Source organism: Neovison vison, chromosome 3, assembly GCF_020171115.1.
Source record: "Neovison vison isolate M4711 chromosome 3, ASM_NN_V1, whole genome shotgun sequence".
In the NCBI taxonomy this organism is placed as follows: Eukaryota; Metazoa; Chordata; class Mammalia; order Carnivora; family Mustelidae; genus Neogale; species Neogale vison.
This window is the reverse complement of record NC_058093.1, coordinates 47,022,608-47,046,507: the sequence shown is the minus strand read 5'-3', so window position 1 is coordinate 47,046,507 and position 23,900 is coordinate 47,022,608. Positions and strand designations below refer to the sequence as shown.

Below are 23,900 nucleotides of genomic sequence, written 5' to 3'. Positions count from 1 at the left end.
GCCACTGAGTTTTAAGAGAGTAAATTGTATGGCATGTGATTTATATCTCAGTAAAGGGGAAGGAGGGAGAGAGGGAGGGAGCGAGTGAGGCTGGGGTGCGGGCATCAGCCTGGAGCTAAAGTCTACATAAGAGGGTGACCTTCCCTGTGCACATCACCCCACTCCCTGGGGTCCCCGAGGTGGAGAGCATGGTCTCCTAACTCAACGTGCAGTGCTCTTGTAGGAAAGGACAAGATTGCAGTGGGGGACAGGAAGTTTAAGAGACCTCATGGGTGGGGTCCAAGTGTGTCATTGTTGCCTGTCGTTCTGCCAAGAAGTATTGGGGCTTCTCCTTTTGGGGGAGTCCAGGAGTTAACGGGCTCACAAGGCCTCTCCAGGGCAACAGCACCCCCTGCCTGAGGCAGGACCCAATGGAGAGCTTGCAGAAGCCAGGGTGATGCATGGGAACCTCATGACTCTGGCCCAATATCTCCATTTGGGGTGGGTCAACTTGAACTTGACCAGTAACCAGAGAAGTTCCCAGCAGGGTGGGTGGCCAAATGGAAATGGCACAGAAGCTAAGTTGTCTCAGTTTAACATGAAAAATGGCAATTACCCATTTGGGGGAGCTCATCTTTCACTCCAGGGCCCCAAGTAAAGCCGCTGGCTCAGGGGGTCCTCCAGTCACAGAGCATTCCCTGAGCATCTCCTGAAAGCCTGCTTGGTTTGCTGATGGCCTAGCCAAGCTGGAGCCTAATGCCGTTCCCAGGAGCCATGGCCCCATCTCCAACGGGGAAGCCTGTGGAAAGGTGAGGCGGTGCTTTGGGTGGAATGAGAAGCAGTCACCCTGGCCCAGGAGGGATCCTTGACTAGACGCGCCAGGGTTTCACTGACCTCCAGGTTGCGGCAAATGGTCTAGTGGAGGGTCAGCAGACTGTTCCGTGAAGGGCCAGATAGTAACTATGTTTGGCTTTGGGGACCACATACAGTCTCCATCACATACTCTTCTTTGCTCTTTTGTTTTTGTTTTTATAGCCCTTTAAAAATACCAACAACATTCTTAGCTCCAGGGCCATACACAAACAGACCTTGGGCCAGCTCCTGGGCTGTCCTTTGCAGACCCCCAGTCAGGTTTTGTAAGGAAAGCTCTGCAGGGACGAGGGGGCACTGCTCACACCCTGCCCGTGGCTGCTCAGAGCTCAGTGTAGAGACAACCCTACCACCAGTCAGCCTGCTGGCTCCCCTCTGCCATCGGCCTGCAGCCTAGAAGGCACAGCCAGGCCAACCTGATTGATGATGCTGTGTTTGGGGCCTGTGAGCCTGGGCGCACCCTTCGTGCACCCTGCTGCCAGCAGGGACAGTCTGGGTTGCTCACGAGGGGCCCACAGGGAGGGGCATTCTCCGATGGGACTGACGGAGAGCAGGCCACTGATGGAGACCTCTCCCTGGCAGAGGCTGGCCAGGGGAATCCCTCCTTACACCAGAGATGGCACCATGGCCCCTGCTGGTGCCTGGTGGAAGGAAAGGCCTCAGTGCTGCCAGTACAGAAACTACACCGCCCAACACCTTTGTCTGCGTGGAAGCTGGCCCACTTTCCATCTTGCCTGGAGAGACTACCGACCACTCCCAGGCCCGGCGTGGGGGTCTCACTTTTCTCGGTGCCAATGCTGACCACCCGCTCCACTGTATCACTACAGTGACTCTTCTGGGTCATTTGTGCCTGACAGAGATGCTCCCTCTATGTTGTGGGCTGTCATGCCCTGGTACAAGGGTCTGGTGACCGTTGCACATTCCCCACCATCCACTGGCATCTGGCATTGCCAAGCCCTGGATCAGCCTCCCCAGACTCACTCAAGAGACCTCTGCCTTTGCTGCTTGTGGGCCTGGTCTGCCACCTGCCCTATGCTGGGTGTGGACAGATGGAGAAGCCCCTGACACTCCGCCAGTCACAAATGATTTTGCTGTGCCGGACACAAAAATGTGTTAATGCCCAGAGGGCACGACCTTGTTTCGGTCTTTCCAACACAAGGTCATTCTTGGCCTTGGGTTCCACTTGGGGTGCTGAACAAGCCTGTGAGTGCTCCAGGCCATGGCCCATAGACCTCAGCCAGCCCACACAGCAGCGATCCAAACCAAGTCAGCACCAGATCTCAGGCCAGAGGGGATCTGTACCCCTTAAGTCGGGTGTTTGTGTGTGGGGGCGGGTGAGCCATGGAATGTCTGTCAGTGGGGCTGGGGATTAGGGGGTCAACCATCCCTCTCTGCCTGAGACCAAGGGGGCTCCTGAGCCTTTCAGGGCTGAGACCCTGAAGCTTCCCAGTAAAGCAGGGTGAGAGGCTCGCCCTAATGGGGGTCACTGCTTTGGGCCACTTATGGCCTCTGTAGTTATCAGTGGTGGCATCTCTGAACTACTCCTGTGCATCACAGTGGACAAGAGCCTGGCTTTGGGTAACGTCCTGGCTGAAATAAGACCCAGTGGCCTCTCTGGGACTAATGTCCAGCAGGCTGCACCTGCAGCTGGGGGCAAGGTGGAGGCCCTGCTGTGTCAATTGCCATCGTTGCTCCAAGCCCAGTGGATAGCAGCCTCAGTAACATGCACTGTGAGCCCACTCACATCAGTGTGGTCCTGGCCTCCGTGGTCCAACCAACTGGAGGGACTGACGGAGTGGCAGACCCATATGAATATGTGAGTTTGGCCAAGAACAAGTGGGGCCAAGGAGGTGGGTTGTGGGGAGAGGCAGTCTGCCCTGGGTCCTGAGTGCCTTGAGTGTTTTTCCTGGGTATGCCAAGAATGCAAGGCTCTGCTTTCCCTGGGCCGTACCTCAGGGTTGTGTTTGCAGAGATCAGCCCTGAGGGATGAAGTGTTGTGTCCCTTGTGGACAGAAGGCAGGTTTCCCTAAGCTCAGTGTTTCTTGGCTGTGACACGAACTCACAGTGGGGGCCCCTCTGTTCCCCATGGGATGTGGGGAGCAAGAGGCCCTGATGAAGACAATGGGGTTTTGCTGCCTCTTGCACCATAAGGAGCAGCATCTATGCTTCCATAGAGACCAGAAGTCTGGGGTCTCCGGCCAGCACCCCAAAGTCTGTAACAGGCTGACATGAGCCAGGGAGGAGAGCCAGCAAATCCCAGACCGCCACAGTTTCATGTTATAACAACCTTGAAATTGTACATAAAACGGAAATTTTCCTAGAAAAATACAACTTATCAAATGTGAGGAGAAATAGAAAACCCATTTTTTGAAAATATAATTATTGAAGGCATTGAATCAGCACAAACTCCCCCAGGGAAACTCAAGTTCCAGATGGCGCTATACCAGTGAGTTCCAGCAAACATGTAAGGGGTAACTCCAGAAATACATCAGCCCTTCTAATTAGAAGAATTCATTTCACGAGACTGGCACAATCGTGATACTCAGACCAAAGCCAGGGCATGGATGAACAGCAGGGCAGTCTCACTGATGCCAAAAGTTGCCACAATCTTCAATAAACTAGCAAATTAATCCAGCAATATATAAATAAGAGAAACAATTCATCACTACCAAGTTGGATTTTTAAAAAATGATTTATTTTAGAGAGACAGAGAGAATGAGAGAGAGAATGCAAACAGAGGGAGGGGCAGACGGAGAGGGACAGAGAAAGTCTTAAGCAGACGCCAGGCTGAGCGCGGACCCCGCCACAGGACCGGGTCTCCTGATACTGAGATCGTGACTTGAACCAAAACCAAGCGTCAGGCGTTCAACCAACTGAGCTACCCAAGTGCCCTCTGAAGTTGGATTTTTTAAAAAATATTTTATTTATGTATTTGTCAGAGAGAGAGAGAGAGAGCGAGCATAAGCAGAGGGAGCAGCAGCCTAGGCAGAGGGAGAAACAGATTCTGGGTTGAGCAAGGAGCAAGATCTGGGACTCGATTTGAGCACGCTGGGATCATGACCTGAGCTGAAGACAGATGCTTCACCAACTGAGTCACCCAGGCATTCCGCCAGTTTGTATTTTTTGAGGAATACAAGCTAAGCTTTACATTAGAAAACCAATTGATTCGGGGCACCAATTGGCTCAGTGCGTTAAGCCTCTGCCTTTGGCTTAGGTCGTGATCTCAGGGTCCTGGGATCAAGACCCACATCAGGCTCTCTGCTCAGCAGGGAGCCTGCTTCCCTCTCTCTCTGCCTGCCTCTCTGCCTACCTGTGATCTCTCTCTCTGTCAGATTAAAAAAAAAAAAAAAGAAAACCCATTGATTTAATCAATTTAAATGATTAACAGATTAAGGGAGAAAAGCACATGATCATCTTACTAGGTATAGAGATGGCGTTTGATAAAAGTCAACATCCACTTGTGATAAAAACTCTCAGAATATGAGGAATATAAGGGAACACCTTTAATCTGATCAAGGGTGTCTTCAAAATAAACGAGAGCAAACAAGGTGCTTCAAGGTAAAATACGGAAGTTTCTTTTTGAGATTGGGAGCAAGATAAAGATCGTGTTAACACCATTTCCACTGGACAATTCAATGGAGACCTGAGTCCACACAGCAAGGCAAGAAAAATGAAACAAAAAATAAAAAATACGTTACAGAGAGGAACACTGCTACCTTGAATTCCATGCAACGTGAATGCGGTTGTAGAAAATCCAAAAGAATCCCCACATAATTTAGTAAAACTATTAAGAGGCTTGGTTGTTAAATGTAAAATTAGGAAACGTAAAAAAATCAACCATGAATCTACATACAAGCAGCAAATAGAAATTCAAGACACCATTAACAACAGTATAAAAATAATAAGTACTTCAGAATCAATCTAACAGAAGATGCTCAAAGCTTCTCTGCAGTCAATTCTAAAGCTTGACTGAGAGCATTAAAGACGATGTAAATCAGTCTAGAGGCACACCATGTTTCCAGATTGCATGACCCAGTGTTGTAAAGATACCCGTTCACCTACACACCCCTATATATTCAAAGCAGTCTCAAAAAAATCCCGACAAGTATGTGTATGCATGTACCTGATAAGCCAGTTCCAAATTTTATATGAAAACGCAATGCCAAGAATGACCCAGACCCTCTCGAGAAGAACAGGACAGACGGACAAACACTAAGATCACCCACAGTGCCCCCGACTTGGAGAGCCCGGAGACAACCTCCTCGCCCTGCAAAACACTCGTTTCCACAGCGGGGGCACTGTGGAGCAGCACGTGTCTCCTTTCCCTGCCCCTTTGATCGCCCCCAAATACAGAGCCCAGCTCCAGGGGTGTGTGACACCTCATCGTAAATGACAAAGCAATTCAGCAATGACACTGTTGGAGAAGGTGAGTGTTGGACACTGACTTTTGGGGGCGATTTTTACAATAAGGCACAAAACCCTCTAATCATAAACACAAAGAAGGACACATACTATATTAAAATTAAGAACACCTATTCACCCAAAGATGCCATTAAAGAGGGTGAAATAAGGCATGGAATGGAAAGAGAAATTTAAAGTGTTTGTGACCTGGGTTTGTTAAGAACTCACACAGATCAACAGGAAAAAGGTAACATAGACAAGAGGGGAAAGACTTCACAAACGAGAAAATCCAATGGTCAGCGAATATATACAAGGTATGTTCAGTCTCACTGATAAAAAGGAAGTTAAAACCATGTTAACACATCAGTACACAATGACCAGACGGTAAACATGCTGGTGGGGTGTCATGCGGTGGGAACACCCACGGGCCGACATGTCTAATCAGCTGAAGACAGGTGCACCCCCATGGCCCAGCGGTCTCACTATGTACAAATGTGTGTGAAGGGTGCCCAGATACATGGTCCAGAATTTTCATATGCAGCGTTGTTAAGAAGAGCCTAAAACTAGAAACTCCAGATGTCCACCACAGTCAAACAATTGTGGTCTCTCCAGATAATTAAACGACAAAGGTGAACTAAAACAATACCCCAAGTGGGTGACCCTAAACATGCCTGGAGCAAAGGCAGCAGGTGCAAGAGAATGGCCTCCCTGCAATTCCGTCAGACGGAGTGTCCAAATGGTCTTCTTGGGGATGCATGCTGGGAGGGCGGGGAAGAGGGCCTAGGGCAGCACCACAAGGAGCACAGAGGGGCTGGGGGCTGCTATAATGGGGTGGGCCCACTGAGGCTTGCACCGCATGTGTCCCTTTGCGGCACATGTCATGGGTCCCCTCTTTTGCATGTGTTCAGGAAGAGAGTTAAGGGTGAGAAGTCACAGGCTTTCGGAAAAGGCGCCTGTGGATGGGAGGGGTAGAGTCCACGGCAGCAGGCAGTGAGGGCCCATGGGCTTCAGCTGGAGCTGCAGGCGGCCATGGGTCACCTGCCAGGGTGGACAGAGCCTATACTGCCCTCCCTGCGTCCCTCAACTGGCCTGTCCCCCGCTGTGGCTCCTGCAGACCACTGAGTTCTCCTCCCTCTTGGAAGTCAAGCCCGGAATCCAGGTGTGTGTGGTGCGTGCAGAGGCCTCCAGCTTGCCCTCACCCCAGACTGCTGCTGCCCTCCCCCCATCCCCCACCCCTGGGCTGTGGGCCTGGAGCCCAGGGGTCCAGGCAGGAGGCAGAACAAGCCGGCCCTGTTTCCCTGCCAGGGCAGGGCTGGGCCAGGACCACAGCCGAGAAGGTGGTGGGGGCCCCGGGCTGAACAAGCAAGCTGCTGGCAGGCACTCTCACCTGGGCAGGAACCACACTGGACTTTCTTTCTCCAGATGGGAACATCTGCACGGTGGGGGTCCAGCACAAGCTGGACCGGAGGGTTGGGTCAGCAGACCCAGAGCAGGGAGCTGGGGGGTGAGGGGCTCCATGCAGCAGCCCCTCTCTACCCCTCAGCAGGTTTCCTCTCCTGCTTCAGGGCAGGGCAAATGTCACTTGGCAAAACACTGATTTTATTATTATTTTTCTATGTGCAGTAGTATTTTATAAAACATGTGATGAAGATATGGAGGCTGAGGAGGGAGGATTGGACCTGGAATCCCCCTCAGATAACCCCCTGTGACAGGCAAGTGTCTTAGCTGAACGAGGTAGATTTCATCCCCATGTGGGACTTAGAGAAGTGGGGGTCCACCTGCATGCCATTTAGCCACTGGCTTCCTAGAAACTTGACCATGGGCCTGGCCTGGGTGTTTGCTGGGCCCTCAGGCCCGGTACAGCCACCCTGCCTAGGCTGGCCATGAGGACCTGAGGCCCGTGTGGGGGACTCCCCCAGCCCTTTAGGACTGTCATGGAAATACAGGGAGACCCCAGGAGCAGAGAGAAAGGAGGACCCTCTGATTTGCCCTCCCAGCCCCTTCCTATAGACTCCACTGGCCGGGGCCTCGCTCTGGTCATCACGTGGTCTCCCCAAGCCAGGCCTCTCCCACACGGGTTGCCTCGTTAATGTGCAGCATCTGCTGCTGGAACGAGGCTGTTCCCGAGGTGTCCCAGCCCGGGGTGGGACTTGCACACTGGCTGTCTCGTGAGGCCTGTGTGGCAGCAGGAACTGAGTGTAGGGGTGGGCTGCCAGCAGCTGCAGCCCTCCACCTCCTGCCTGCCACCTTCTCTCCCAGAGCCCTGCAGTCAGCCCACAAGGGGGCGTCCCATCCCCTCCGAGCAGGCTGATGGTCCCTAGAAGGAAGCAGCTAGCTGCTCAGGTCCCCAGGGTGGCCCAGAAGCCATCGCATGCAACAATAAGTTGCAGTGGCTCTGTGACCTGTGGGGTGGCAGGAGGGGCATGTGCCCGAATGCATGTGTGGCCGTGTATGGAACGTGTATGAGTGGGAGTGTGTGATGAGTGTGTATGAGTGTATGTGGATAAGTGTGTATCTCTATGAGAGTGTGGGTATGTGTGTGATTGTGTGATGAGTGTGTATGTGTACAAGTACGTGTGTATGTACGTATATGATTGTGTTTCTGTGTATGAGTATGTATATAAGTGTGTATGAGTGTGTGATTTTATGAGTGTGCATGTGTATGAATATGTGTATGTGTATACAAGTGTTTATATATGTGTATGTGCTGAGTGTGTGCGTGCATGTGGCGGTGTGTGTGATTACATGAATTTACGTGCGTATGTATATATGTGTGTGTAAGGGTATGTGTGTATGCATTTCAAGTGTACATGTATGTGTGTAAGTGTATCAGGGTGTTACGTGTATGAGTGTATGTGTGTGAGTGTGTATATATGTATATGAGTGTATGTGTGAGCGTGTGAGTGTGTGTGTGTGTGTGCCTGCACGTGTGCAGTGTGGTGTTGGGCAGGCCATAGGGCACCCCCCTTCCTGCAGGCCCAGGCCGGCCCCCCACTGGTTCAGGAAAGGCACAGAGGGATAGCACTGGCGGCATTTCCGACTTGGATAAAACCAGGAAAGAGCGGAAATGTCCTGGAGAGTCTCTCCGAGGCAACTTCCAGCCCAAAGTATGTGACGTGTGTCTGGCTGGTCCCTGAGCCAGGAGCTCAGGGGTTTGCAGTGCCACCCTTGCAGGATGGAGCGGCTGTTCTGTGCGTGGCCGGGCGGGCCTGGAGGGCGGCCAGGGACCCCGAGGCCACAGCACCCCAGCTCTGCAAACATCACATCCAAAAGGGCGGGGCCTTGGTTCCTGCTTTGACTTCTCTGCCAAGAATAAAACAATAAAGCCCCTGAGGCCTTTTATAAGCTTGTTTTGAAAAATGTAGGCATGTTTTTTATTTCCTGGCAGCTTTCTGGGTAATTAGGATTCCTCCCACGGCACAGCTGGGGGCTGGAGTCCCGCCTGCAGGGCAGCGAGTGGGCAGGGCCCCCGGGGCTCACAGGCCAGGTCAGGTCTGAGCCCTGGAGAGCCCGAGCTTGCTGTAAGCACCCGGCTGGGGAAGGAGGGGAGGCTGGCCCTTGGCTGAGCTGGGGCAGAGCTAGAGCCAGCTTCAGGAAATAGCACCCAGGGCTACTGGGGGTGGGGTGGGGAAGGAGGGGGACCCTCAAAGGCAGATGGGGAGGGGAGGGAGCTGCCTCAGGGCCCACTTCCTGGGCCCGGGCACCTGGGTGGAGGGCTTCCCAGGGAGGGTGGGAAAGCAGAGCTCTGGGCTAGAGGAGCAGCCACTCCCTTCCTCCCTCCCAGACCAAGCCCTCCTGGGCTAGGAGCCCCAGGCTGTACTTCCTGCAGTGTCCTCCCCCTTTACCCTCCTCCACAGTCGTCCTCCGGAGGCTGCCCGCGGCCACCCTCTCCTCTGCCCTCAGCTAGCTGCCTGTGGCCCCCACCCACAGGCGCTGCCTCTCTGGTGTCCCAGCACCTGTGCCTCACGTCCTGTCCCTGATGCTGTCCTCTCTCTTTTTCCTGGTGTAGATGGCAGCTCCCGCCCCACGCCCCCGCCCTGACAAAGCCTCTTCCTTGCCTCTCCTTGGGTACCCCACAACCAGGTGTCCCTTCGAGCCTAGAGCCCCGCTCCCCAATGGCCCCTGGACATGCCTCCCTATAGAATACAGGCCCACAGCACCTGGGCACTGGTTTCCTTCCTCTGTGCCCATCACCTGCCTGAGCTGTGGCCTCCCTGTCTCTTCTGAGACCTTGCTGCCCCTCAGCCTGGTCCACTCCTTGGACAGAGGCCCTTCCTTTTAGCCATCCTACATCCCTGCAACCACGTGGGGTCCACTGCCCTCCTATAGCCCCCACAGTGGAGATGAACCCCGCATGCAAACCCGGCGTGTCCCCTGCTCTCCACATACACCCAGACTCTCACCCTGCTCTTCCCCCTTCTGTGGACCGCAGTCACACTTTTGGGCCCCAGCCTCATCCCAAACCCTGACTGAACAAGTGTCTGAAGCTGGCTGTGCCCATGCTCCTGCTGACCAGAAGAGCCTGCAGGGGTCCGAGGGGCTGTCCCCGCTCTGGTCTACCCCCGGGCCAGCTCAGAGGACGGTGTGGTCCCAGGCTGCCCTGCTGCGTGAAGGGTTTGGGCTGAAGGACCCAAGCCTGGATCCTGTCCTTGCCCCAAACCTTCTGCCTACACTCAGCTTGTGCAGTCAGATTTCTGTCTCTGCTGAGTCCTGGGGCTGGGGAGCAGGGCAGTGGCTATGCACACAGTAGGTGTTTAATGAATGACTTGTCCCACTTTGTAAAGAACCAATTTATGGACAATGAGACTCTAAGTCTGCAGCCCCCAGCCCCAGAGAAAAAGGATGGGGAGAAACCAGCTGGTGCCTTCCCCCAGTTGCCTGCTCACCAACCCATAGGAGCGGCCTCCCTGGGGGCCAGGAGAGGACGGTGCCCATGAGGGTGCCTTTCTGTGTGTCAGGGGGCAGTAGGGAGATGCATTCCTTCAGACCCAGTCAGCCCACTTGGAGCAATGTATTGCAAGGAAAGGACAGGACAGGAGACCTGTGTAAATGAGCAGAGAGGTGGCACCTGTGCCCTTGTCATTAATTCATGGGGGCCACTGAGACTACCCACTCAGTCAACAGTCAATAGAGCAACTGATTCAATCTAGATCAATTCTGATCTAGCCACATGATGGAATATTAGACTGTCACCAGAAAGCATGTTTCTACAAATTTAAGGCATGGGAAGTGCTCATGGCATAAAATAGTGAAAGAAATATGGGAAACAGGAATTGTGTGAAGCAGCAGCCCCAAGGTCTGTCTTATGGACCCTAGGTATGCTCGAAAACAGGTCAAGAATTTCAGCAAAATGTTAAAAGTAGTATTTTTGGGTGGTGGGATTGTGGATGTCTCATCGCACTGACCAGAATGCTAACAACAGACATTGGCTGAGCAGCTTCCAGTTGTGGCCGCCTTCTGGAAGCCGGAGCAGTACAGTGAACAGAATAGACAGAAATGACTTTGTTTTAGAGAGGAGGAGGGGCGAAGGGAGGGGAGAAGCTCAAGTGGACTCCACGCTGAGCACATGGGGGTGCGACCTCACGCCCCTGAGATCATGACCTGAGCTGAGACCAAGATGCCTAACTTGTGGAGCCCCTCCTCAGGTGCCCCCAGGAATGACTTTAATATGAAAACCAAAACACAGCTGCTAGCTCTTGCCTCAGTGTGGGGGCTTGGCTGAGGGTTTAGAACGAGAACATGAACAAGTCGATGCGGGAGGAATGCACCAGGTTCTGACCGTGAGCTGTGGAGGGACAGGCTTTGGTGGGCTGGTCCCTTCCAGCTCCCCAGTTCTGGCCTCGTGCCATCCCTGAGAGCTAAGGGGCAGGGAGCCCCGAGCTGTTCCCAGAGGGCTGGGCTGGCCTCCCAGGGGCCGGGTGTGTGTCCAGGTGCTCCAGGCAGCACACACAGAAGGCTGTTCTAGCAGAACATTCAGGCGTTCACTCTGGTTTGATAGACAGAAAAACTGTAAAAACACCACAAGGAGCGTCCTCCCACTCTATTCCCACCTACCCGCTGCTCGGATGTGACTGGGTGCGGGCTCTCCCCTCGTCTGTCTGTCTGTCTGCACACAATGTTTCCTGAGCTGCTTGAGAGCAAGGGGCAGACACGATTCCCTCTGCCCACAACCAAAGACTCCCTCTGCTGGAAGCGCACACCCCAGGTCAGGAATGTAAAGTCTGACACGCGGCCGCTGCTGTCTACACTCCTTCCCCTCATTCCCATATGACATCCCTTGTGGACTTCTACCAGTGCAAGCTCCCTGCTTCCCTCTTTATCTAATGGATGAAAACCTGTTCCTACCAGTCTTTTCAGCTGATTGTCCCCATATGGCCAGAGAGCCCTCTGAAGCCCTCTGTGTCCTCCTGCCACATCCTGACCATTCTTGGAGCATGTCTTACTTCTCAGGAGCTTGATTCCCAGGCCCCTTCTGCACTTTCCCTGCCTGGGGCGTATCGTCTCCATAGAGCCCTAGTTCCTTCCAGGAAGACTGACGTTTGGCAAGCAGGAGCCGAGCACCAGGAGAGTCCGGTGCTCTGGGGTAGTGTAGCTTTCATTTCCCTGAGTGGAGAGAGACAGGAAATGCATCCACTGTGCGTACACATGCATGTGCATGCACGCACACACACACACACACATGTGCCATGTCCACTGCCTCCTTTCAGAATACATAAATACATGTTGTGAGTTTGTCCTGACACGGCTTGCAGGACACAGGTCCACAGGTGGAAGGCAGACACCAAGCAAGGAAACAACAACGGTGGGATCAGGGGCAAGCACAGGGGACACAGTGGGGGAGGGGAGTGGAGGCCCTCTTCAAGACCTGCAAGTTTGGGGAAGAGCCCTGGCTGCAGGAATGGTGAATGCCACCCCTGAGTGGGACCTGCTCTGTGTGGCTGGAGCAGAGGGGGCTGGAAGGTGTTCTGGGGGCCAAGCCACCCAGCCTCGAGCCTGGGGGCTGAAAGGAGAGGCAGGATCTCATGTTTGTCAGTGCTCCTGTGGACAGGCTCCAGGGGCAGGACCAGGAGAAAAAGACCAGCAAGGAGGCACCTACATGCACCCTGCACCCTGGCGAGTGGGGACGGTGGCCAGACCCAGGGCTGTGACGGTGCCGACACTGGGAAGTAGGATGTGTTTCCAAGGCTCCGACAATGAGGGGACGAGGGAAAGGAAGTAGGCATTGGAAGGTGATGGTGGGTCCAGGGAGGAAGCAGGATCTCTGCTTGTGTTCCACTGAGTTTGAGATGGAAGGGTGAGGAGGCAGCTGGACAGGGTGATCCAAAAGGCCCTGGGATCTGCCTTCTGAGCCTCAGTTTCCCCATTTGCCCTCTGATCGTCCAGGCACAGGCACAGGAGGCACCAGCCAGGATCACATGCTATGGGGCAAACACCTTCCCCTCTCTCATGTAGCTTTGATCATAACCTGCCTCCCACCGGCTGCCCTGCCCTCCACGACCACAGTGCCCCCGAGGTCCTGCCAGCAGGTGTCTGGGCACTGCTCCCTCAGGAATCTCACTGTCTTTCTCACTGAAGAAAGAGAGGGTACAGCCTGCCCACTGCATCCATGCTGACAAGTGTTACTCCAATATTCTTTTTGTTTCAGGAAAAGGCTTTTATGGAGATACATGTTTGGTTAGCTGCTGTAATGTTCGTTTCTGATGAAATGATTTATTTTCCTAGCAGATCTTTCCACCTTAGAGCCGTTTCTCCCGGCTATTTTGGCAAGGATAGACGTTTTTGGTAGGCTATTAAGAGGGTCGACCATTTTAATAATATTTTCACCTACGACTTTGATGGGAAGGCTGAGCCTGGCCCAGATGTTTATGGTACATTTTGATAGTGTTCTGTGAGAATAGTATGCCCAGGTCTCCCACGGCTAAGAGTCAAGGGCCTCATCTGGCCCCTGCAGATGCTGAGCACGACTCTGTACTGTCCACCATGTACCACTGCAAGTTCATCCTGTCCCGGGGGACCCTCAGCAGAATGACTTCTACACAGAGAATGTGTGCCCCTCCCACCACTGCCATCAGCAAATGCTGCTGCCCAGGTGCAGAAGCCTTCCTGCACAGGTGCAGGGAGAGGCTGCTGCCAGGCTGTGCTGTGGCTGCTGGTGGAGGGAGAGCATGACATTGGTGGAGGCCACTGGGACAGAGCTGGGTGAGGATGTCCATAGTGCAAAAGATGTGAGTGGGGGTGGGGGTGGCCTTGAAGGTGGTGGGGAGGAGAGAGCTGATAAAACAGGTGGCTGCGCAGACAGGGGTATGCAGAGGGTGGTGCGCATGTGGGTGGATGGCAGGGCAGACGGTGGCAGTGGTATTGAAAGTGGCCAATGCCATGGCTGGTGTGACAGTGTTGGAGGTAATGGGAAGTACCATTAGGCTGGCCCAATACTTTTCTAGCCTTGATTCAGGGGATAGTGGGTGCCAGTGCCCAGGGGTCCTCATAGTAAAGGCACCAAGCAGGGATGAGTTGTAATGTTTCATGCCCTCTGTGGCCCAGGGTCCATCCCTGGGAGCAGCACACAGAACCAGCCCTCCGGCCTCGTCCTTCAGCCGGAGCAGCTCCTGCTGTCCTGAGTCCCTGGCCCCAGAGCTCCCTCTCCAAGTCCTGTTTGGGATCTATGGGCCTGAGTGACCAGCTCCTGGACTCAGGACCAAGGGAGAAAGGGAGACAACGGCCAGAGGTGACACTGCCCCCAGCTGCTGCGAGACACAGGAGGTGGTCTGCAGAGAAGCAGGCCCTGCCCTGATTGCTGGGCATGGGTCCCAGATTCCTGGCAGTGGGCCTCAGGTGTCAACTCAGGGCGGGGCCTGACCGGGAGGGAGGGTGAGACCGTCTCAGGCCCAGTGAGGAACTGAAAGGGTCAGGTGCCTCACTCGGGAAACTGAGGCCCCAGGAAGCACGTGGCTACTGCCACACTGATGTTTCTGAAAGAAGCAGGACAGGGCCGGACTCCCCCCACCGTGCTGGGGACCAGTCACTGGGCAGACGCGATCTGCGCGGGGTGCCCAAGCTCCTGGCGGGTGAGGCCGGGCCGGGGCTCACCACGCTCCCCTCGCCCAGGTGGCCCGAATGCAGTTCGAACCCCACCCCCAACCGCCTCTCCCGCGGGCCGCTGTCCGGCCTTGGCCGCCGGAGGGAGGAAGCGCTGTCCTCATTCCACCTCTGGCCGCCGTGGTGCCAAGTTGCTGGCGGCGGCGGCGGGAGTCGCGGCGGCGGGCAGCGGCGGGGCGCAGCGCCCTCCCCGGCGCCCCCGCGGCTCCAGGTTACTCACGTAGAGTCCGGAGTGTTCGGCGCCGAAGAACGGGAAGGGCACGGAGAGCGGCTGCAGACCCGAGCCTCCGTCGTCCTGCTTGGGGGTGACAGCGTCGCCGCGCTCCGCGCCGAAAGGGTAGAAGTCGGCGAGGGCCACCGCACCGCGAACCCCGCGCACCCCTAGCCCCAGGGCCGCGGCCAAGAGCAGCGCCCAGGCGGCGCCGCGCTGCATCGCCGAGGATGGGCGGCCGGGACGCAGCTAAGCACAGCGGGACTGGAGCGGGGGCGCAGCGAGGACAGCGCGGGGACAGCGCGGGGACGCAGCGGGGACAGCGCGGGGACGCAGCGGGGCCGGAGCGGGGACGCAGCGGGAACAGCGCGGGGGCGCAGCGGGGACCGCGCGGCGACAGAGCGGGGACGCAGCGGGGACAGCGCGGGGACGCAGCGGAAACAGCGCGGGGGCGCAGCGGGGGCGCAGCGGGGACGCAGCGGGGACGGACGGCTTGGCAGCTTGTGCGGGGCCGGAGCCAGCGGGGCCGGGCGGGGTGCGAGGAGCGCGGCGCGCGGCGCGCAGTCGGTGGGGTTCCACGCGCTCTGCGGAGCTGCGCTCGGGTCGCGGCTCCGCGAAGGAAGGCGCAGTGCGGGACCGCGCTCAGGGCCGGCCCCGCCCCAGGGGCCGCGATTTAAATATCCAGCCGGGCGGTCACCGGACCTGGGCGGGAACTGGGCGGGGTCATGCAAATAACACCGCTCTTAAAGCGCCAGGCCTCTGGGAGGGTGGGGCGCCCGCGCTGGCTTTGAGGCGCAGCCCTCCGGTTCTCCGCAAAGGCTTTGCCTAGGTGAGAGCTTCGCGGACCAGCGTCCTGTGGCGGGGATCATCCTCCTCCTTCGTGGGTCCCCAGTCGCCAGACTAGGGCGGGCCCAATGGAAGCACCTGTCCAAACAGCAATTCTGAGACACACCCTAAATCCTACCTGAGATGTTGGGTCTGGGTCTCTGTCCTGCTAGGGGACCCTGTCACCCCCTGCAGACAGTGGTCAGTTGGGGCCACTCCAGCTTAACAGTGCCTGGTTAGCCTTGTGGAAGTGGCTAGAGGCCAGCCCCCTGCAGCTCCCAAACTCTGGGCCTGTGGACACTTACTTGCTCCTGGCCCTGGAGGTGAGGTTTCCCTCTGTTTTTATGAGGGCCCCTGGCCTGGGGGATTTCAGGGCATTAGACAAGGTGTTTGTGCCCTGCACAGCCACATCAGGAGAAATTCCTGGGGAGGTTTCCCAACTGGTTCAGGATCCTAAGGGAACCTCACGGCAAGAGACTCTTCAGCAGACTCCTGGGTTTAGTGGCTGTCAGTGGGGAAGACAGGTCCACGTGGGCCTGGGGGCAAGTGGATAGATGCTCTTGGGCTTGGTGGATGGAGCCCACAGCCCAGATTCCACGTTCCAAGTTCATGGCCATGCCAGCTCTTCTTCTGCCCCTGGAACCACTGACCTCACACCTTGTTCTGAATGTTTGTCCCTCCTCAGGCTCAGTGCAGGACCCTCTCCCATCCTCCCTGCCCTCAGAATCTGGCGTTGGGGGATGTGTGACTGTGAGCCAAGCCCGGAGCGCCTGAAGACAATGGGGCACCCACCAAGAATAAGTGGAAAGAGCCATCACTACCACTGAGTTTCTGGGAGCTTTTATGTCTGGCTCTGTATTTTTCTGTGTGTCCTAGAATGTCTTCAGTGAGCAACTGTTGTTTTGCAGTTAGCCAGGAACATTAGTGTGACTTTGAAGAAACAGTGGACAGGTCCTCAAAGTGTGACGGTTTGACTCTGCGGGTTACAGATGTAGGCTAGAATCAGGGAAGAATTTAAGGAGGCACCACCCAGAGAACAAGGTCCCCCAAAACTGTTCCCTAGTTCCACTGAGCTCGGCTGTGAGAGGGCCAGCCCTGAGGCCAGGCTCCTGCCTTGGGGACACCCCAGGACAGCAGGACAACTGTATGCTTCCAATGAAGGATAAGAAGGATCAAGGCCTCCCTTGGGTGGCCTTGGAGGACAAAAGTCAGAAATGACATCTGATGGCCAGGGCTGTGCGGGGAACAGAATCCCAAGTTCACATGGCTCTCTGCAGGAACCCAGGGAGGAAGGGGACGTTCCCACTTGCTCATGTTCGCTTAGTCACACACACACACGCAAGCACACTCTCACACACACTGACACGACGCTCAAACACCCACACACCCACACTCCATCACAACTGCTCACACACACCTGCTCACAGACCCAGCAGCTGCCCACCTGCCCACGGGCACCTCTTCTGCTCCCCCTCCTGAGCACACGCGTCCAGGGAACCTAGTCAAGACCCATTTCTGGGCTAGACTTGGGGGGAGGAGGGCTGTTCCAGAGCCCAGCATACCCATGGGCATACAGTGCCCACTAGATGCATTCAGAAAAGGACTGTCTCTTCAGACATGGCGGGAGTGGTTGCCCTAGACAAGGGGTCCCAACCAGGCCACACAAGCATGTCCCCTGGGTGCCTTGGTGAGGCCATGCTTAGGCCTGGGCGCCACCCCAGAGAGCAGGTGTCTGTGGCTCCAAGTCGGAGCCAGCCACAGGCAGACCCTTGGGTCGTGGTCCCCAATGAGGTCTTATCTACCTGGGGCCCATGCCTCGCTGTCTGGGCCAATTTGTACCTGGTCTGGGAGACGGGGGGTTAATATGAGGCCCCACTACTGCTGGACAGTACATTAAAAAAAAAAAAAAAAAAACCCAAAACAACCAAAACCCAAAACAAAACGAATTCCCCACCCAGCCCCAACAACTCCACAGTCAAAAAAAAGGGAAAAAAAAATTTTTTTTCAGGTGCTAAAAATATTATCAGGAAATACTTTTCAGCAGTGTGCTGTTTTAGGTTCCCCTCTGGACTCAAGGGCGCCTTTGTCTCTGCCACAGAAAGTCCACATTTATCAAAACCAAAGTCGTTTTTATCAAGCAGGCTCATGTTCCTGCGGCCAGGAAATCTGAGCCTCCCCAACAGGCCTGTGACAGCTTAGTTCAGGGCCTGGGTATGTGTGCAGTTTCGATGGGGGAGCCCTCGAGCCAACCCTGGGATACCCCAGGACTAGGGGCTCCATACAGGGCAAGGTAGGGAGTGTCCTTCCCCAGAACGCACCTGGTGGGGTCCCTGCAGGGCTGGGGTCAGGGACCCTGGGTGGGGCTGCGTGTGGGGCGGGGCTGCACGTGGGGCGGAGCCTCATGGTCTGCCCCTCCCATAGCTCCCTCTCCAGGAGTTCCCAGACCTATGTGAAACAAGAAACACATAACCCTAACCCCAGGTAACCCCCGTCCCCACCAGCTCCGGGAACAAGGCTAGGAGGTTCTAGGGCCATTGGGTCCAGCTCTCGTGGAAGCCCGCCCGGCCTTGTTATTACACGGTGAGGCTGGATGGGGTCTTGGCACAGCTGGTCCACTGAGGCAGAGACGGGCACACCTAGCTCAGGATGACAGCATTCCAATCACACGAAGGGACTGTCCTTGAGTCCTGGGCCCACTCGGCTTCTGCCAACGTGCGGCAAGGAGGCACAGCCTCCATGGAGCCCCCACGCAGCTGGACACCCACAACGGGATGGCTGCTATTGGTCTTAGGGAAATGACCAGAACAGGCTTCCACATTTACTCCCTGGGATGTTCACTGCTGCTTCATTTGGTCAAACAACAGAGAGGAATTAGAAACACTTTGAGCCAGAGAATCGCAGGGACAGGCCCAAAATGGTTACAGGTTGGCTCAGGTTGGGGCTCTGTCTTCGGGTGATGAGATACCGCTGGGTGCGGGTAGGCGCCGGGCAGCCTCACCCTCCTGCCCCTGGCGCAGGGGCAAAGCCTCCACTTCCGGACTGTGCTGCAGCCTCCAGGGACAGCCGCCACAGGAGGGCTCCTGTGGGGCCCAGGGACTGGCTTTTTGCTGGGAGGTTCGGCAGCAGGTGAAATCATGCTTCGGTGGCATTTTTCATGGTATGGGACAAAGCTCAGAGTAAAACGTTGACTACGAGTCTTTCGAAAGAGTATTCGTTGCAGCGTCTACTGTGTCTTTGGCCCCCCAGCCACCGGCCTGTACATGTGCCAGTAGAAAGAACTCAAATTTTAGGATCTGTACTGATGGCTTATGGGTGGTGGTTTTCTTATTATATGTTTTTTTGTAAAATTTTTATTTGCAGGGCACCCGGGTGGCTCACTTGGTTGAGCCTTCTCCTCAGGTCATGATTTCAGGGTCCTGGGCTCAGCCCCATATTGGGCTTCCTGCTCAGTAGGTGGGGGGGGCTGCTTCTCCCTCTGCCACGCCCCCTGCGTGTGTTTTCTCACACTCTCTCTGACAAATAAATAAAATCTTCGAAAAAAATTTTTATTTGCAGTTATTTAAAAAATATGAATGTTTTAGAAGCCGGAATATCAGTGACCCTGATTCCAGCTGGCCTCCTTGGTCCTGTGGCCCATTTCCTGCTCCAGCTGTGGCAGGAGGCTCTGCCTCCCTCAAAGGCCAGGGCGCTTCACTGGGCCGGGATTTGTCCCCTCAGGGTGCCCCTTCACCCTCTCCTGCCTGCTCTGCGCCATGGGAATCATGACCTTCCTTGGGCCCCCAGAGTGGCGCTTTCTCTGTGGCTCTCCGGTTCCCCCCACTCCGTTTGCCCCCACCATGCTGTGGGCACTGGGCCTGTTCGCTGACTCCTGGGAAGGCTGTTGCCCTAGATGCCTGGCGGTGCCCCCGTGAGAGCTATGGCGTGCTGGTGCCGCCCCCCATTGCCGAGAGCTCTTGATGATGCCGATCTGGGCCATACTTCACAGAGGGTTCCCCATGCCGCTGTGGGGTGGAGTTGCTCCATTTGACGGGACTGAGGCCAGAGAGCCCTTCCAGGATCACACAGCTGCAGGGGGTGGAGCCAGGGTTGGTCCAGGGCTGATGACCCCCAGACGGATACTGGGGCTGCCGGGCTCTTCCAGGCTGGAGGCCTCCACACACCTCAGCCAAGGAAGAAGCTGGGAGCCTTTCCCCTCAGCATCCAGGGAGGGCATGAACAGCCATCCAGCCCTGGTCCCCGTGCGCTCTGCCTAGCCCCTGCCCCAGGACCTCACCTCCAGGTGCGTGTGAGGGCAGGAGGAGGCCCAGCCAGGCTCCAGCACCCCAGGCACTGGGCCTCACCTTGCTTGGTGTCCCCAGCCCGTCTCTGTCCTCCAGCAACAGGACGCTGGGCCTGCAGCCTCACTGGCCACATGGGTGTGGGGACTCTGGGCATCACCTGGCCTCTTGCTGACTGTCCTGTGGCCTTGGTCCAGAAGCAAAGCCTTGTGGAGTCCCCGTCTCCTCATGTGTCAGCTGGTGCCCCAGAGAGATGCTGGGGAAACAGAGCCTGGTTCCTGGTTCCACGGGAATTTTCAGTGTCCTACTACTGGGAGGCTTAAGAAAATACCAATTTACTTCCATTAGGAAAATCTTTTTTTCCCCAAGTATATGACTTTATGTTGAATAAATAGAAATAACATCTCTTACATGGATTGAACTATTCATTAAAATATGCAGGTCTTGGAGGTCTCACAGGTGCTTTGAACATCCCTCCTGTGCATGTGGGGAGAGCATGGACTTCGCCACAGAGAATGCCGGTCGGGTTATGGGGAGCTTTCATTTTATTTATTTTTAATTTTTTTAAAACATTTTATTTATTTATTTGACATAGACACAGTGAGAGAGGGAATACAAGCAGGGGGAGTGGGAGAGGGAGAAGCAGGCTCCGTGCCGAGCAGGGAGCCTGATGTGGGGCTCATCCCATGACCCGGGGATCACAACCTAAGCAGAAGGCGGATGCCCAACGACTGAACCCCCAGGTGCCCCAAGGGAAGCCTCCCTTTTAATACCAGGGAGCCACCCTGACCCATCTGGTGTCTGCAATGCACCTCCCTCTCACCCATGAGCATCTTTGTAGCTCTTCTGGGCTGGGAGCTATGGTCCAGAGAGACAACCCATGTGACAGCTGTGGGTGCCACAGGCAGGCAGAGAGGAAAGTGCCCCCACACCCCCCCCATCTCCAGCCTCTTGTCCCTTCCTCACACCCCCATCCCTTGGGTCCTTCTGCTGGGGGTGGGGGCTTGGGGGTCCATCTGCTATCTGAGGGCCACCCCTTCTCTCTCATGGCCCCACTCTTGCCCATTCTGCAGAACACTCTCCAGCAGTCAGTGTGCGGCCGCCTGCTCCCCTCCCCCACCTGTGATCCACCCTGATGGGTGAGTATCACATGCAGATATTAGTGCTAAAACCTTCTTTGCCCACAGTGGCCATTGTTAATTGTCCCCCAGCTCCTCCCCTCTGAGCCTGAGCTGAACTTCAGAATCCTTTTCAACCCAATCCCCAATAATCTGGTAGAGCAGACTGAAGCCCATTGCCAGTCTCCCTCCAGCCACTGCTTTTGTACCCTTTATGCCCCGTGGTAACTCCATCCCTGTGTTCACGCAGAAAGCAAAGCCTGACCAGCAGCCTGCTTTAAGCCTGAGGTCAATCCGGCAACAGACAGCTGGTGATGGCCCATCTGGACCACGGCTACAAAGCCCGAACTCCCTTGGCTGTGCCCACGCCCCGGAGGGCAGCCAGCACCTGTGGCTGCAGACCCCGCTGCCCAGCCGTGGCCCCACATCCTCTATGCGAGAAGCCACTGGGACCAGTGTGAATGGGGCAATGAGTGAAAATGCCAACAGGCCACTCCGCAGAGGATCAAGATGGCTGCCTCGGTCTCCCAGCAAGTCGGGCTGGGTTCCCACAGGAATTTTCCCAGAGTTTATAGGCTGGAAAAGTGGGAGGCTCTGTAACAGCCTGAACTCTCACAGGTTGGGGCTTCTCGTGGCCCGTGAGTCACGGGGACTGGCTTCTGAGTCATTTCCAGCCACCTGCCGCTGGGTTGGGCCTGCTGTTCCTGGATATAGAAGGTCCCGTGGCCTCTGGACGTGGGGAAGTGGTGGCTGGGCCTTGCAGGACATTATGTTTTTGGCTCCAGTTGGTGGAAATACTTTCCATGTGTTTCCCCGTGTTTATAGAGCCAAGGACACGGAATGCAGCCTATGGCCACGGAAGCCGGCCTGCCGGGGCCTGGCTCCCAGGGTTGGCCCAGACCAGTGTGTCCGAGCAGAAGCAGGGCCAGACAGGTGTGGGCTATGGGTGGCTCCCTGCGGCGGAGGACTGTCCTGGAGCACAGTGTCCTGTGGGCCAGGAGGAGCGCCATGCTGGGTGAGCGGCAGAGCGTTGGTGACACAGGCCCCCTGGGGCGGGAGTGGTGGGCTCGGGGCTGGGGCTGCCCGCACCACACTCTGTGAATAGCACGAAGCCCCGGTCTTCCTGGAGGGAGCTTCGAGGGGCCTGACTGCCCATCACGGCTGTGGTGGGCAGGCTGCCTGGGGCCATTCTGCAGCCGGGCTCACTTTCTGGCCCAGGCGGCCTGGCTGAGGCGGGCTTGTTGACGCCGAGGCACCTCCTGGTCCAGCTGCTTCTTCAGACTGGCCACCTGGGGGCGGGGCAGAAGCTCAGGTGCGGGGGCAGGCCCTGCTGGCAGGGCCCCCAAGCACGGGGTTGTGCGGAGTTCTGTGGCTCCTGAGGAGAGGAGCCATGTGTGGGAGAGAAACATTGGATGGTGGACAGGCTCACCAGCTGCTAGACAGGGACAACGCCCAAGTGTGCGGGTCCTCAGGACAGAGGCAGTTGTGTGCAGTGGAAAAAACCCCTTCCCTTCAGGCCATGAAAGTACTCAGAATGATAAGGAAATTCGTGTTCCTTGGCTTCTTGGTTTGGGACATGGGCTCGTGGGTTCAGGACACTAATTTGGGGGTGACACTGGGTGTCACTTTACTTTTCTGGGTCTCAGTTCCCTCAGGTGTCAAATAAGGGTTTTGACCCCATGGCTCTGAGGTCTCTGATGGCTCAGGGCCTGAGGGTCAGCTCTAGCAGGTGCTTGTGGGGGGTTGGGGAGACAGAGTAGGTCCATGCCCAAGGCCACATACACCACTGTTCTTGCCTCCTGACTCTGACCTCTGATCCAGGAACTGTCACCACTACTCGCCTTAAGGGCACAGAGAAGGTGGCAACCTGTCCCGGGATCCTCGCTCTGGCCCTCGGTGAGCCGTGGGAGTGAAGGGATGGAAGGGTGAGAGTCCCAGGGTTGGTTGGATCCCCCAGTGGTGGTTTGGGATCCTGCTGCTGGAGGGCCTTCGGCTGGGGATGCTGGCCCATCTGCACCCCTCCCTCCACCTGGACACGGAGGTCTGGGCCCATGTGCTCCTCCAGGCCTGTCACTGGCCATGGGTGGGTGGGGTCCCAGCACCACAGGGCCTATGTAGCCTGCAGCCAGACCCTGGGATGTGGCTCGGCCTCTGGGGCCAAGTCTCGCTGCTGTTGGGCTGCCAGCTCCCAGAGCCGTGGGTCTCAGGCCGGTTCTGGCTCCACTCTCTGGACCTGCTGCCCTCCTACCTGCGTGTTGCACGGAGTCTCCACAGGCAGGTGTCCTGCCTTCCCCTTGGGGCTGCTAGTCCTTCCTCCAGCCCCCAGCTGGCTGCACTACCGTCTGCAGGGCACAGGCCCCAACCTGGCACTGGCAAGCAGGTCTAGAGGTGAGCACATGTTCACACTCCGGGGTTTTAATGGCATCCTAGTTTCTGCCTGGCTGGACCGGTGGGTCCTGCTGGTGTCACAGGCCGACTCTCGCCCCTTTGCTCCTCTTGCCAAGTCATTGTGCAGAGGGAGGGGTCTGCCCAGCAGGGGCAGATGCCCCCAGCATGCAGAGGGGCAGCCCCAGGACTTGCCCACAGGCCTGCCCTGACCCTGTGTTTCACGTGCTCTTCTGGTCCATGCCTTGCTCACGAGGTCCCCTAACCATGCTCCCAATCCCATGGGGCCTCGGAGAGAAGAGCAGGAGGGGTCCCTCGAGCCCCCGCTGCTGGTTCCACCTCTGCCTATGACTCGAGCTATGACCCTGGTAGACCCTATTGTCATCTGGGGTTATGTCTTCTCATCTCTGTGGTATAGGAACGGTCCAGCCTGTTCTTCCCATCTGCATAGGCAAGTTTGTGGGGTGGTGGTGGTGTGCAGCACCCTTCTGAGACCCAGACACTCCTGGACTCCCCATCCTCTCCCCCGTCCCCAGGCTGGAGTGCAGGAAGATACTCTGGCCTGCTAACCTGCAGCTGCTGGTTCGGCCTCAGGGCCCTGTCCCTGTCCTGCCTCGGTCGTTCCTTCTTGGCTCCTGGCCGGGCTGTGTCCCCTTCCTTCCTCAGCGTCTCCTGCTCCATCTGCAAGAGCCCAGACAGCAGAGCTTGCGGTGGCCTCCTGGCAGGTGTGTGGGGTCA

At 56.4% G+C, this 23,900-nt stretch overlaps 2 protein-coding genes across 5 annotated transcripts in view; both read right to left on the bottom strand.

Moving 5' to 3' along the window:
- The window catches only part of SNED1 (sushi, nidogen and EGF like domains 1), an 81,588-nt gene extending 66,794 nt beyond the window's left edge, over positions 1–14,794 (bottom strand). For 3 of the 4 annotated variants that reach the window (XM_044242006.1, XM_044242008.1, XM_044242009.1), the window contains exon 1: positions 14,567–14,779. In XM_044242006.1, coding sequence (XP_044097941.1) covers positions 14,567–14,779 — 213 coding nt within the window. Of the gene's footprint in view, positions 1–14,566 lie in introns of all 4 variants that reach the window. The other variant, XM_044242007.1, reaches the window with a different exon arrangement.
- Positions 14,795–19,296: 4,502 nt separating this feature from the next.
- CROCC2 (ciliary rootlet coiled-coil, rootletin family member 2) overlaps positions 19,297–23,900 on the bottom strand; it is a 62,554-nt gene continuing 57,950 nt past the window's right edge. The window contains exons 31-34 of the mRNA XM_044244360.1: positions 23,733–23,843; positions 22,619–22,806; positions 21,984–22,066; positions 19,297–19,447 (exon numbers count right to left, since the gene is read on the bottom strand). Of these exons, the coding sequence (XP_044100295.1) occupies positions 19,297–19,447; positions 21,984–22,066; positions 22,619–22,806; positions 23,733–23,843 (533 nt within the window). The remainder of the gene's footprint in view (positions 19,448–21,983; positions 22,067–22,618; positions 22,807–23,732; positions 23,844–23,900) is intronic.